General features: G+C 38.7%; 2 protein-coding genes across 2 annotated transcripts in view; both read left to right on the top strand.

Annotated features, from left to right (window-relative positions):
- The first annotated feature begins 350 nt into the window (after positions 1 to 350).
- On the top strand, positions 351 to 4,264 carry LOC129851576 (GTPase IMAP family member 7-like). The gene is made up of 3 exons (XM_055918186.1): positions 351 to 440; positions 540 to 1,252; positions 4,223 to 4,264. Exons 1-3 carry the CDS (start codon positions 422 to 424, stop codon positions 4,262 to 4,264), a joined length of 774 nt encoding a protein of 257 aa, XP_055774161.1. The 5' UTR covers positions 351 to 421.
- A 4,706-nt stretch (positions 4,265 to 8,970) lies between these two features.
- LOC129851575 (GTPase IMAP family member 7-like) overlaps positions 8,971 to 14,161 on the top strand; it is a 44,262-nt gene continuing 39,071 nt past the window's right edge. Inside the window, exon 1 of the mRNA XM_055918184.1 lies at positions 8,971 to 9,059. Coding sequence (XP_055774159.1) covers positions 8,995 to 9,059 — 65 coding nt within the window. The 5' untranslated portion in view covers positions 8,971 to 8,994. The remainder of the gene's footprint in view (positions 9,060 to 14,161) is intronic.

Below are 14,161 nucleotides of genomic sequence, written 5' to 3'. Positions count from 1 at the left end.
TGTCAAAAATATAAATAGTAAAGTAAAGTACATATTCTCAAAAAACGACTTATGTAGTCCTTTAAAGTATTTTTACTTAAGTATTTACACAACTGGACATATGTGTGGGGTGCAAGGTTTGTAAGGCTGCATACTATGAGGACCATGTTAGAGACCACTACAAGGCCAAAGAACTAAAGAAACACACGTTAGTGGATGTCACTGATGAACACGGCCATGTTGAGATAGAAAGGACTTTGACTCAGGTAGAGGGATTCATTCTTTCCCAGTTATATTCTGAGTTGTGTACTAATTGATTTAGGATTGTAAAGTAACTGTATCAATTTAATAACAGATATGACTTACTCTGTTTTCCTCAGGTTGGCTTCTCTGGATCCTCATAATTCCACTTCTGGTTCTGGTGGGAGGACTTTGGTATCATATGAGTCCCACAGTGGAGGGTGTGTAAAGTCATAACTGCAACTCCAATGTTTTGTTCTGCAGAGTATGATTCATATATTCTATAACATTTACTCATTACATGCCCTATATCTCTGCAGGTAAGGGGAGACTTAACATGAGGATTGTTCTGCTGGGTAAGACTGGATCAGGGAAGAGTTCAACAGGAAACACCATCCTGGGGAGAGAGGCGTTTCGAGCAGAGGCTTCTCCAGTGGCTGTGACCACACAGTGTGAGAAACAAAATGTTGTTATCGGCCAGAATAGAATAACAGTGATTGACACCCCAGGTGTCTTGGGCACGTTGTTGCAACCTGATGAAGTTATGGTTAAAACTGCTGAATGCATTAACACCACACCTCATGCCTTCCTATTGGTGACCAGGCTGGGGGAATTCACAGATGAGGACAGAAAGTCAGTTCAATGGATCCAGGAACATTTTGGAGAGGAGGCTTTAAAGTACACGATCGTTCTGTTCACTGGGGTAGACCAGCTAGAGGGGAAACCAGTAGAGACATTTATAAAAGGCAGCAGCCATCTACTACAAGTCATTAACAGTTGTGGGGACAGATACCATGTCTTTAACAACAAGGACAAGAATGACAACACTCAGGTCTCAGAGCTGCTAGAGAAGATAGATGAATTACTGAATGAGTATAGGGGTTATCATCATGAGGCAGACTTGCTGACACAGGAAAGGGTTAGGGAAGAGGAGATGAGGAAGAAGGAGAGGGCTCAGATAATACAAGAGGAGGGGATAAATATGGAGGCAGCAGAAAGAGAGATGAGAGAGGAGGAGAAAAAGATGGAATCAGCAGAAAGAGAGATGAGAGGAGGAGGAGAAGAGGGAAGCAGCAGAGAGATTAGAGAGGAGGAGGAGAAAAAGAGGGAAGCAGCAGAAAGAGAGATGAGAGAGGAGGAGGAGGAGGAGAAGAGGGAAGCAGCAGAAAGAGAGAATAGAGTGGAGAAGGTGGTGAATAGGAGAAAGTGGAAAGGTTTAGGATGGATCCTTGTTCCATTTATCACGGCTTCTATAATTTGGTGGTACCTGGCTACAGCTAAACAGAAGGAACAGAATCTGGAAAACGAAAATAGACTGATTAAAGAGGAAATTAGAAAGGCAAAGGAAAAGATGTATAAGGAACATTTCAAATAGAAATGAAAAAAGGGATAAGGAACTCATGTTGATGGAAAATAAGGAAATTAGAAAGGAAAATGAAAAGATGGATAAGGAACTCATGTTGATGAAAAAAAAATTGAAAATAGGAGGGAAAAGAGTGCAGTGGGTCTCAGATTGATGGGACTTGTAGGCCCAGGTCACCCATTGTTTGACCTAGAGCTTGGTGCTGGTCTACAGCTTAGTGATCGTGAAGCCTACTAATGATAATGACATTACTTATTATAATGATGATCATAATAATAATAGTAATAATAACAATAAGAAGGAGATCAAGAAAAATGAGGGTATAGGAGTTAGAGCTGCGTGTGTAACCTATTATGTGTGATAAACAGGTGCTTTTAGATCACAATATTATTATATTTCTGACCGTTTGGAACAGTGTAAAAACACTATATACATTATAAATAATACCAGTCTGTTCTCACGATCAAAAATGGTGAAGCCTTTGATACAGCATGGCAAAGATTAAAAACAGACAAAATTGTGAAATTGCTTTATCCAGCATGTTGCAGTTGCATGAGGCTTAGCACTCACGGAATCAGTAAGCTATTAAACAACCTCTCAACCAGGCATGGCTGGCTATCATACAAAAGTATGTGGACACCCCCTCAAATTAGTGGTTTCAGCTTTTTCAGCCACACCCGTTGCTGACAGGTGTATAAAATCGAGCACACGGCCATGCAATCTCCATAGACAAACATTGGCAGTAGAATGGCCTTACTGAAGAGCTCAGTGAATTTCAATGTGGCACCATCACAGGATGCCACCTTTCTAACAAGTCAGTTCTTCATGGGTTTTCATGGTTCGATTAGGCCCCTTAGTTCCGGTGAAGGGAAATCTTAACACTACAGCATACAATGACATTCTAGATGATTCTGTGCTTCCAACTTTGTGACAACAGTTTGGAGAAAGCCCTTTCCTGTTTCCGCATGACAATGCTCCCGTGCACAAACGAGGTTCATACAGAAATGGTTTGTTGAGATTGGTGTGGAAGAACTTGACTGGCCTGCACAGAGCCCTGACCTCAACCCCATCAAACACATTTGGGATGAATTGGAAAGCTGAATGCAAGCCAGGCCTAATCGCCCAAAATCAGTGCCCGACCTCATTAATGCTCTTGTGGCCGAATGGAAGCAAGACCCCGCAGAAATGTTCCAACATCTAATGGAAAGCCTTTCCAGAAAAGTGGAGACTTATAGCAGCAAAGGGGATACCAACTCCATATTAATTTGTAAGTCGCTCTGGATAAGAGCGTCTGCTAAATGACTTAAATGTAAATGTAATATTAATGCCCATGGTTTTGTAATGAGATGTTTGACGAGCTGGTGTCCACACACTTTTGGTCATGTAGTGTATATCCTATGGATGATTTATAAAGCCAGGCACATTTAACAGTTAGGCTATTGATTACTGTCTGACTACCCAGTAGAGGTCAGGATAGTCAAGGATATTAGTCTGTTTTATACTGATTATTTTACATATTGTCCCCAAATCAGAGCCCATATTCACTAAGAGTCTCAGGTAGGAGCGCTGATCTAGGATCAGATTTGCCTATTAGATGATAATGAATCAGAGGGGGGACCTGATCCCAGATTAGCATTTAAACTCTGAGGGGACCTGATCCTAGATCATGTATGTTACCCACTGCTCCCCCTTTGAAATGCCTTTCATCTTTTATATGTTTTACAGTTTGGTTAAATGTATTTAGATTTATTAAAGCTTCTTAATGGAAATCTGTCTCTATCCAGTCTGTCAACTATATTTTATGGGGATAGTAAGCAGTCTATTAATTAATATGGTTTTTGAACACTATAATTGGTTTACCAGCATGATAGCTGTACTTTTAGTTTATGGTTGACAGAGCCTGTTGGCCATTAGCCAATCAACGTTTCTCAACGCATTCAAAGCACGTGAATGCATCCAACTGGTATTTCCGACTTCACCACTTAAAAAAATATGTAACCTTTAATTAACTAGGCAAGCCAGTCAAGAACAAATTCTTATTTACAATGACGGCCTAGGAACAGTGGGTCAACAATTAACCTTGTTCAGGGGTAGAACTACAGATGTTTACCTTGTCAGCTCGGAGATTAGATCTAGCAACCTTTCGATTACTAGCCCAATGCTCTAACTACTAGGCTACCTGCCGCTACTGGTAATTAACACATTCCCACTTGGTTATAAACGCAGCTTTAATAGTCTGTCAACCGTACCTAGACCAAACTCAATTTGGAGGCCCTCTGCACTGCAGCTACTATATCCCTCTCCAATGGGTAAAAATAATTATGCAGTATCTTGTATTATGCAATATAAATGTCAAAACGGACAAGGAATACAGTTGAAACATCATTTAACTGTGTTGGGATTTGTTTGGTGTAGTATTTGGTACTAGTTACAGGCCCGTTTCACAAAAAGAGTGCCTTTTACGTCCCTATTTTAAGTAAAGATTGTGCACCAATATTGAATTTTAAAAGCCTGTTATATTAAATAAAGTGCCCTTTAATATAGACTAAATGGAGATATTTTTATATAAATAACATGTTTCTAAAATGCCAAAATTCAACATTTTGACATGTCCCTCCATCAACCCTGTGTCACTTCTAGGAAGATTTTAAGCATAACACACCAACTGTTACCCACAGATAGAAAGTCTAGGTATGTTTTAACAATTTCATATTTTTTTCTGATGTTTGCATTCAATTGACACTCCCTGTTGCACACAACAGGCTTCCATTTCCCCTGTCACAAGGGGATTAATGGCTGATTTAAGATTAAATCATCAATCCTGTTAATTCCAACCTTTATTTTGCACTTAATAGGCACTTACTATAGTCCTCTTTTTATTTAACCTCTTGAGATGGGAATTTTTTTTTTTATGAAATCAGGCTTTTTTTTGGGACCAAGTTACACATCTCAAAATGCACCAAATTGGTGTAACGACCCTGCTATATAGGACCTAGAAAGTTCGCTACAGTATTTGTATGAATCAGTAACTGTTCAATTAGAACAAGTGACTCCCCAATGGCCTTATTTTAACCTCCAAGAAAAGAGGTTGAAGTTCTGTTTTCTTTAACTAAGCTGAGCTGCAGGATTGCAGAGTGTGGTGCCTTTCATACCTGTATGATCTTCAAGCCTTTTATTTTCATTACTGGTGTCAGGTGATATTGGCCAAAAGGAAGCTAAGAAATTATGAAAGGAAAGGGAGCTAGGATAGGAGGAAAGAAAAATTAGTTATCATGTATTTCAATCTGACTATCCACAATAATCGCATTATTGTGTGCATGTAACCGTAGTCAGTGACTGCTTGTTTTGTCACATAAACTGATATTACGTGAACTACCGAATTTTAGCAACCAGGAAATGTCGGTGCGATTTCTACATATTGCACTTCTAAGACATTGGTTTTTACAGTGGGCGACCCAGGTTCAGATCCCACCCTTAATAACACATCTGTGCTTATTGCGTTTTTCCTTCATCAATCAAAGTCACCAGTGCATTCGCTCGTTAGCTGGCTGCTTATTCTAAATAGTTGGTAAACCTGTTCAAAACAGTGGCAGCATGTCCACTGGGGATTCAGTGGTGATTCCGTTTTTTACATGCAAAAGTTGAACTAGGTGTATTCATGCTGTTGTTCAAATGCACAGATCGTTTTATATACTGTATCTTCCTAAATAAACTACATGTAGGTTGAAATCTTGCCCTAATATGTCTGCTGCTTTGTTGATAATGTGCCAACCATCGTCCAGTGTATTCAACCAATTAGAAGCATTTACACGCCAAAGACGGTTTAAAATATACTGTCTTTGCACATACTTTACAAAGAACACAGGAAATAACATTTCCTGCTCAAAAAGTGTCAGTTTCCGGCTGTGTCTGACAACGGCTATAGCCTACACAGCAGAGTAATTCAAGATTCACAGGAGTTGCAAGGTATTTACATCATTTTTAAAAATCAGTACAATCATAGTCTTTCTTAGCCTTTAGGTTGATCTCTTATTGATTAGATTAATTGGTTAATAGCGGTGTACCAAACAATAGCACGTGCGGCAGAATCTACGCCTACTGGACCTTGCTTTAACTCGTTGAATTTGTCTTTAACAAAACAAATTGCTGATATATACGATATATATGGGCATTACATTTACCGCATTAAATGTTTAATTTATTGCACACCAAAAAAAATCTGTATTATTTAATTTAGGTGTTATCACCTCCATCCCATCTGCTCTGTACTGCAAGTCATCTATTTTCTCTGACAACGTTTTTTATAGACTAAATAGGGTTTATTTGAAATATTTTTTAACGTTTTTATAGTTCCTTACTCATTATGGTTAATTTGTGTGTAATCGATGGCTAATCTGTGTTCTACCGACTGGCTGGGGTTCTATATATTCTGGAACCGGATTTGCCATCGTCATTAAAAATATTAATATGAATATCTCAAAGTATAGAGTATATTGTGTCTAAAAATAATAATTTAAAAAAGGGTAATTTTGAGATATTCATAATAATAGTTTTAATGTTGAATAAATTAATGTGAAAATGTGTATTTTGAAATCTATACATACTCTATATGTTAGAGCACACTATAAGGAGTATAATGACACCAATATGTTGTCTGTATCATGTATGGTTCACAGATCATAGGGTCTTACAGGAGGCATGTATAGGTCTAAAAGGGCCTTAACCACTTTAATCATGGTTTTCTAAAAAAAAATGTTTGTGATTCAAATGTAAAAAGCATTTCAAACATCCTTTCTCCCAATAAAGTTTCTATGTGAGAATTGCTAGAACAATCTGAGATACCAAAAATATATTCCTCTCCTGCTGGCATGTAATTGCCTATTTCCTCTTTCTCTGAAAGTGTCAGTTACCGTATACAATGGCTATAGCCTACAGCAGAATAAAATACGCTTTACTCGAGTTGTAAGGTATTTAAAGCATTTTATTCAGTACACCATCCTGTATGTTATTCATTCTTAGCCTATAGGTTAGCATATTGGTTAGATTAAAAGCAATTTACCAAACAATAATATGTGGGACAGAGTCTATGCCTATGACTTTAAGTCTTTCAATTTGTCTTTAACAAAACAATTGCTGATATACTGTACATATAATGCGCCTTCAGAAAGTATTCACAGCATTCCCCCCAAAAAATTGTGTTACAGCCTGAATTGAACATGTCTTACATTGAGATTTTGTGTCACTGGGTCTACATACAATCAGTGGTGTAAAGTACTTGAGTAGAAATACTTGAAAGTACAACTTATGTCGTTTTTTGGGGTATCTGTACTTTACTATTTATATTTGACAACTTTTACTTCACTACATTCCTAAAGAAAATTATGTACTTTTTACTCCATACATTTTCCTTGACACCCAAAATTACTCGTTACATTTTGAATGCTTAGCAGGACAGGAAAATGGTCTAATTCACACACTTATCAAGAGAACATCCCTGGTCATCCCTACTGCCTCTGATCTGGCAGACTCACTAAACACATACTTCGTTAGTAAATTATGTCTGAGTGTTAGAGCGTGCCCCTGGCTATCCGTAAATGATAAAAACAAGAAAATGGTGCCGTCTGGTTTGCTGAATATAAGGAATTTTACTTGATTTATACTTTTACTTTTGATACTTAAGTATATTTGAGCAATAACATAAAATACTTATGTATATGAAATACACATTTTAATTTCTTTCAAAAGGATTTTCAAAGACATAGGGCGTTTTGACTGTCTAACTTTTAGTCAAAAGCGAGTTGAAGACGGCTCTTGACAATGCCTCTTTTTACAATGCCTTAATAATTGGTTTACTTCCCTAAAATACTTGGTAAACTAAATTAGATTGATTATTTCAGTTGTTCTACCGTTTGATGTTTTTTGTGTGTTTGTGCATTCACTACCCACAGTTACATTGTAACATGGCTACTTCCTTGAAACCCTCAATGCAAAGCGTGCTTGAGGTAGGAAATGGAGGCTCTGCAGAGGAAGCACAAAAAATACTGCCATACCTTGATGCTAACAAGAGCTCAGATGGAATAAGGTGATCTATGTTTTATAATATGTTCATTGGTTTACTTCCCTAAAATATTGATTTACTGAGTTTTCAACCTCAATCTCCAGCACAATACCAGTGTCAACATATGTAAAAACATATATAAAGTTAAAAAGTTTACATAATCAAAAGTTAAAACATTAAAAAAACTGCTTTTCAAACACTATGAGATTCGATTGTGACATGGGGAGCAAACCTCGTTGCAGGTTTTGAAAATCAGTATTTTTTTTATATTTGAATCTTACACTGTGATGTCACAGAGAAGCATTTATTTTAGGACCTTGTATTTTTAACCACAGATCATAGAAATGTGCTGTTTTCACACACTCACCGGCCAGTTCATTAGTTACACCCTTGTCAGACCCCCCCCCCCCCCTTTGCCTCCAACAGCCTGAATTCTTCGGGGCAGGGATTCTACAAATCGGAAAAGTTCCACAGGAATGTTGGTCCATGCTGACGCGATGGTATCACGCAATTGCTGCAGATTGGACGGCGGTACACCACCGCCACCAGCTTGTACCGTTGACATCAAAGAGGATGGGTCCATGGATTCTGCCATCAGCATGACGCAACAGGAACTGGGATTTGTCGGACCAGGCAATTTCTTAACACTCCTCAATTGTCCAGTGTTGTTGATCACGTGCCCACTGGAGCCGCTTATTCTTGTTTTTAGCTGATGGTTGTCTGCTGCAATAGCCCATTCTTGACAAGGATTGACAAGTTGTGCGTTCCGAGATGCCGTTCTGCGCACAACTGTTGTACCTTGCTGTTATTTGTCTGTTTGTGGGCCGCCTTTTTGCTTGCACGATTGTTGCCATTTTCCTGCAACCTCTCTCATCAAGGAGCTGTTTTCGCCCACAGGACTGCCGCTGACTGGATGTTTTTTGTTTGTCACACCATTCTCGCTAAACCCTAGACACTGTCAAGCGTGAATGCCCAGGAGGGCGGCCATTTCTGAAATACTGGACCCGGTGCCATCATACCAAGCTCAGTCGCTAATGTCACTGGTTTTACACATTCTAACATTCAATCGAACAGTAACTAGGAGCGATCCATTTTTGTGATCAGGTTGGTGTACCTAATAAACTGGCCGGTGAGTGTATGTAGACATTGTTTTGGTGCTGGAGATGATGAATGAGGTTGAAAATGTCGGAATTTCCCTTAACTCTTTACAACCCCCTGAAGGGTGATAGCCAGAGCACTGTTCTTCTATAGGAGGTTATCAACAAAAAAAGTTAAGCTTATTTGGAGTTAAATGTTATGCTGTGTTTGTATCAGGGAAGAACATCCAGAACCACCTGTCCCTGATTGTCAGTCCATGAAGAGGGATAATTCCATGCGTCTTCCACTACATTTCAACGGTGTCTGCCCCACCTCTGATAGGTGAGTCTTCTGAAATGTTGCCTTGTATTAATTTTTTCACAGTGGTGGAAAAAGTACCTTATTGTGATACTTGAGTAAAAGTATAGATACCTTAATAGAAAGTTAATCACCCAGTAAAATACTACTTGAGTAAAAGTCTAAAAGTATTTGGTTCTAAATATATAAGTATCAAAAGTAAATGTAAGTATCAAAAGTAAATGTAAATTCTAAAATATACTTAAGTATCAAAAGTAACAGTAAAAGTATAAATAATTTCAAATTCCTTATATCTGCAAAGCAGACGGCACCATTATCTTGTTTAACATTTTTACAGATATCCAGGGGCACGCTCCAACACTCAGACATAATTGACAAATTATGCATTTGTGTTTAGTGAGTCCGCCAGATCAGAGCCAGTCGGGATGACCAAGTGTTCTCTTGATAAGTGTGTGAATTGGACCATTTTCCTGTTCTGCTAAGCATAAAAAATATAACATGTACTTTTGGGTGTCAGGGAAAATGTATGGAGTAAAAAGTACATTATTTCCTTTAGGAATGTAGTGAAGTAAAAGTTGTTTAAAAACTATAGTAAAGTACAGATACCCCCCAAAATTACTTAAGTACTACTTAATAAATCAGACTTCTCGAAGCCATCGATGACGTCACTCAATTGTTTCCTATGTTAATTCTCAGTGGTGAATTTGAAGTTTCGAGTTGTATTTGTCACATGCACAAGTACAGTGAAATGCTAAACTTGCAAGACCTTCCCAACAGTGCAGTATTCAATATCAAAATATTACAACAAAAAAACAGAGAAATAAGAAAATAATTTTTAAAAACAGGACAGTGTAAGCAACATACAGGGTCAGTGCCAGTACCAAACTTATAGTGTGAAGGGATACTGGAGTAATTGAGGTAGATATATACATGAAGGCGGGGTTGGGATAATTACTTGAAAAATCGAATCCGTTTGTAATTAGTTACCTGAAAAATAATGTAATCAGTAACGTCACAGGGCTGAAAAGTGAATGGTAGCAGAAATAGACAAATATTTATGGTAATATACTAATGGTAATATACACATGTAAACAGGAGTAATAGTAACCAGTAGCAGGATACATCGATAGATACTAATATAATGGCAATCAATAATCAATGAACAGCAGTTTAATGGTAGTAATAAATCTAATCAATCAATATTTTAGCAGGAGCTTGGGTAGCAGGAGCTTGGGTAGCAGGAGCTTGGGTAGCAGGAGCTTGGGTAGCAGGAGCTTGGGTAGCAGGAGCATGGGTAGCAGGAGCTTGGGTAGCAGGAGCTTGGGTAGCAGGAGCTTGGGTGTGTGGGAGTTTGTGCGTGTAAGTGTGTGGTGTCAGTAATGAGTGGGTGAATGAGGGTGTGTGTGTGTGTGCGTGTGCGTGAGTAAGAGTGACAGTGAAGGTTGTGTGTCTGAGTGGATAGAGACCTGTGGATGGGAATTGAGTCAGTGTGGATAGTCTGTGGGAGAGTGAACGCAGTAGTTAGCTATTTAAGTATTCTGGCCATGGGATTGAAGTTCTTTAAGAGTCTGTTTGTCTGAGCCTTGATTCACCACTACCGCCTGCTGGACAGGAAAATGGAAAACAGTCTGTCTCGGGTGGCTGGAGTCTTTGGCAATTTTTGGGGCCTTTCTCAGACATCACCTGGCATGCCAGTCGCTGAGGGCCTTCCGGGCAAGGGCGGTGCGGTTGCCATTCCAATACTTTTTGCACGTACAAAAGTATTGAGATTTATCAACTTGGCACGCGCCATACATGCAAATGTCTCCTGTTATTAATGTCTTTGGAGGTGATGGCAGAATGTTGCTCTAAGCCTAGGCTATCTGACAGGCAAAGAGTTTATCAAAGACAACAACAATTGCAAATTGGCCCAATGTTTTGCATTTGTTTTTTCTCAAACCTATGATACACTGCTTACAAATTCTGAAGTATTGTCTACTCACAGTGGTAGCCATACACACTTCAATGCAACCATCTGTTCACCTGTTAAATTCTACTGTATGTTTGATAAGGGAATTATATGCTTAATGGTAATGATTAAAATATTCCACCCTGAAACCATATAATTGTATGACATTTATTAGAATCATAAAACTAGAATCTGATGATGTGTGTAGTTTTAGTCAGAATTAGAACAGGGACCTTTTTTTCCTTTTTAGTATGTAAGCAAGTGGGAAACAAATGATAAGAGGAGCTATCGACAGACAAGCTGGACTACTGTGTTCCTTACAGGACATTCTGTCTCCACCCGTAGAGGGGAGAAACAATGTATCTGTGTAGTGGGAAAACACCAACTGTCTGAGCAAGGCGTAGCTTAAGATTTGAACTTTTTTTTGTGTGTGTGTTATAAAGACTGTGTTTGCATTCTTGACTTTAGAACGTTCTCTGAATAAACTGTATGAGCCTTTTGCATAAGCTGAGTCTTTGACTAATTATTTTTAAACCCAGGGTCTTACAAACCTCGGGGATTGGTCAAAGCTATTGATTGTTAGTTATTATCATTGTGATTGAAAATTCTTGTGACAATGTTATAAACCACGCTTCCTTTCTGATGCATATTGTAAAACACTTGAAATAATAGCATCTACAGTTGTAGTTGGAAGTTTACATACACTTAGGTTGGAGTCATTAAAACAAATTTTTCAACCACTCCACAAATTTTTTGTTAACAAACTATAGTTTTGGAAAGTCGGTTAGGACATCTACTTTGTGCATGACATAAGTAATTTTTCCAACAATTGTTTGCAGACATTATTTCACTTATAATTCACTATATCACAATTCCAGTGGGTCAGAAGTTTACCTACACTAAGTTGACTGTGCCTTTAAACAGCTTGGAAAATTCCAGAAAATTATGTCATGGTTTTAGAAGCTTCTGATAGGCTAATTGACATAATTTGAGTCAATTGGAGGTGTACCTGTGAATATATTTCAAGGCCTACCTTCAAACTCAGTGCCTCTTTGCTTGACATCATGGGGAAATCAAAAGAAATCAGCCAAGACCTCAGAAAAGAAATTGTAGACACAAGTCTGGTTTATCCTTGGGAGCAATTTCCAAACGCCTGAAGCTACCACGTTCATCTGTACAAACAATAATACGCAAGTATAAACACCATGGGACCACGCAGCCGTCATACCTCTCAGGAAAGAGACGCGTTCTGTCTCCTAGAGATGAACGTACTTTGGGGTGAAAAGTGCAAATCAATCCCAGAACAACAGCAAAGGACCTTGTGAAGATGCTGGAGGAAATAGGTACAAAAGTATCTATATCCACAGTAAAATGAGTCCTATATCGACATAATCTGAAAGGACGCTCAGCAAGGAAGAAGCCACTGCTCCAAAACCGCCATAAAAAAAGCCAGACTACGGTTTGCAACTGCACATGCGGACAAAGATCATGCTTTTTGGAGAAATGTCCTCTGGTCTGATGAACCAAAAATAGAACTGTTTGGCCATAATGACCATCGTTATGTTTGGAGGAAAAAGGGGGAGGCTTGCAAGCCGAAGAACACCATCCCAACCATGAAGCACGGGGTTGGCAGCATCATGTTGTGGGGGTGCTTTGCTGTAGGAGGGACTGGTGCACTTCACTAAATATATGGCATCATGAGGGAGAACAATTATGTGGATATATTGAAGCAACATCTCAAGACATCAGTCAGGAAGTTGAAGCTTGGTCACAAATGGGTCTTCCAAATGGACAATGACCCCCAGCAAAGTTGTGGCAAAATGGCTTAAAATACAGGTGTGCCAAGCTTGTAGCATCAACAAAGTCAAGGTATTGGAGTGGCCATCACAAAGCCCTGACCTCAATTGTATAGAACATTTGTGGGCAAAACTGAAAAGGCGTGTGCGAGCAATGAGGCCTACAAACCTGACTCAGTTACTCCAGCTCTGTCAGGAGGAATGGGCCAAAATTCACCCAACTTATTGTGGGAAGCTTGTGGAAGGCTACCTGAAATATTTGACCTAAGTTAAACAATTTAAAGGCAATGCTACCAAATACTAATTCAGTGTATGCAAACTTCTGACCCACTGGGAATGTGGTGAAAGAAATAAAAGCTGAAATAAATCATTCTCTTTACTATTATTCTGACATTTCACATTCTTAAAATAAAGTGGTGATCCTAACTGACCTAAGACAGGGAATTTTAAATGTCAGGAATTGTGAAAAACTGAGTTTAAATGTATTTGGCTAATGTGTATGTAAATGTCCGACTTCAACGGTATAATAGGTAATTTGCGCATGGTAATTTGTTGTAAGCTACAGCTACTTCGGGAATATGAACCCATCATTACCAGAAAAGGTAAATCATTTTTTTCTGCAATGGATATGAAAAAATGTATTATGTTTAAATGCAATATTGAATACTCGAGAAATGGTTAATTACAATATTCCGAGCGGCGCAGCGGTCTAAGGCATTGCATCTCAGTGCAAGAGGTGTCACTGCAGTCCCTGGTTTGAATCCAGGCTGCATCACATCTGACCGTGATTGGGAGTCCAATAGGGCGGCGCACAAATTGGCCCAGTGTTGCCGGGGTAGTCTGTCATTGTAGATAAGAATTTGTTCTTTAACTGACTTGCTTAGTTTAAAAAATAAATAAATCACATGTAAGCTTACAACCGTTTGTTCCATCGTTAATGAACTCTGGATCGGATGGCATAGAGCAAAATTCTTGAATTTACTTATTTATTTACTACTGTGAAGTGGGTCAAATTTAACGAGAGACGGGACAAATGGTATCCTTGTTGTAGGCCTATAAGGTCCCTTCGGAAAAGTTTCAGACCCCTTGACTTTTTCCACATTTTGTTAGGTTACAGCCTTATTCAAAAAACTTTTATTTTTATCCTCATCAATCTACACACAATACCCAACAATGACAAAGCAATTTTTTTTTGCTAATTTATAAATAAATAAAAACTGAAATATCAGTATTCAGACCCTTTATTCAGTACTTTGTAGAAGCACCTTTGGCAGCGATTACAGCCTCAAGTCTTCTTGGGTATGATGCTACAAGCTTGGCACAACTTTGGGGAGTTTCTCCCATTCTTCTCTGCAGATCCTCTCAAACCCCTGTCAGGTTGG

Source organism: Salvelinus fontinalis, chromosome 3 (assembly GCF_029448725.1).
Source record: "Salvelinus fontinalis isolate EN_2023a chromosome 3, ASM2944872v1, whole genome shotgun sequence".
NCBI classification, from domain to species: Eukaryota; Metazoa; Chordata; class Actinopteri; order Salmoniformes; family Salmonidae; genus Salvelinus; species Salvelinus fontinalis.
This window is presented reverse-complemented; position numbering and strand designations above follow the sequence as displayed.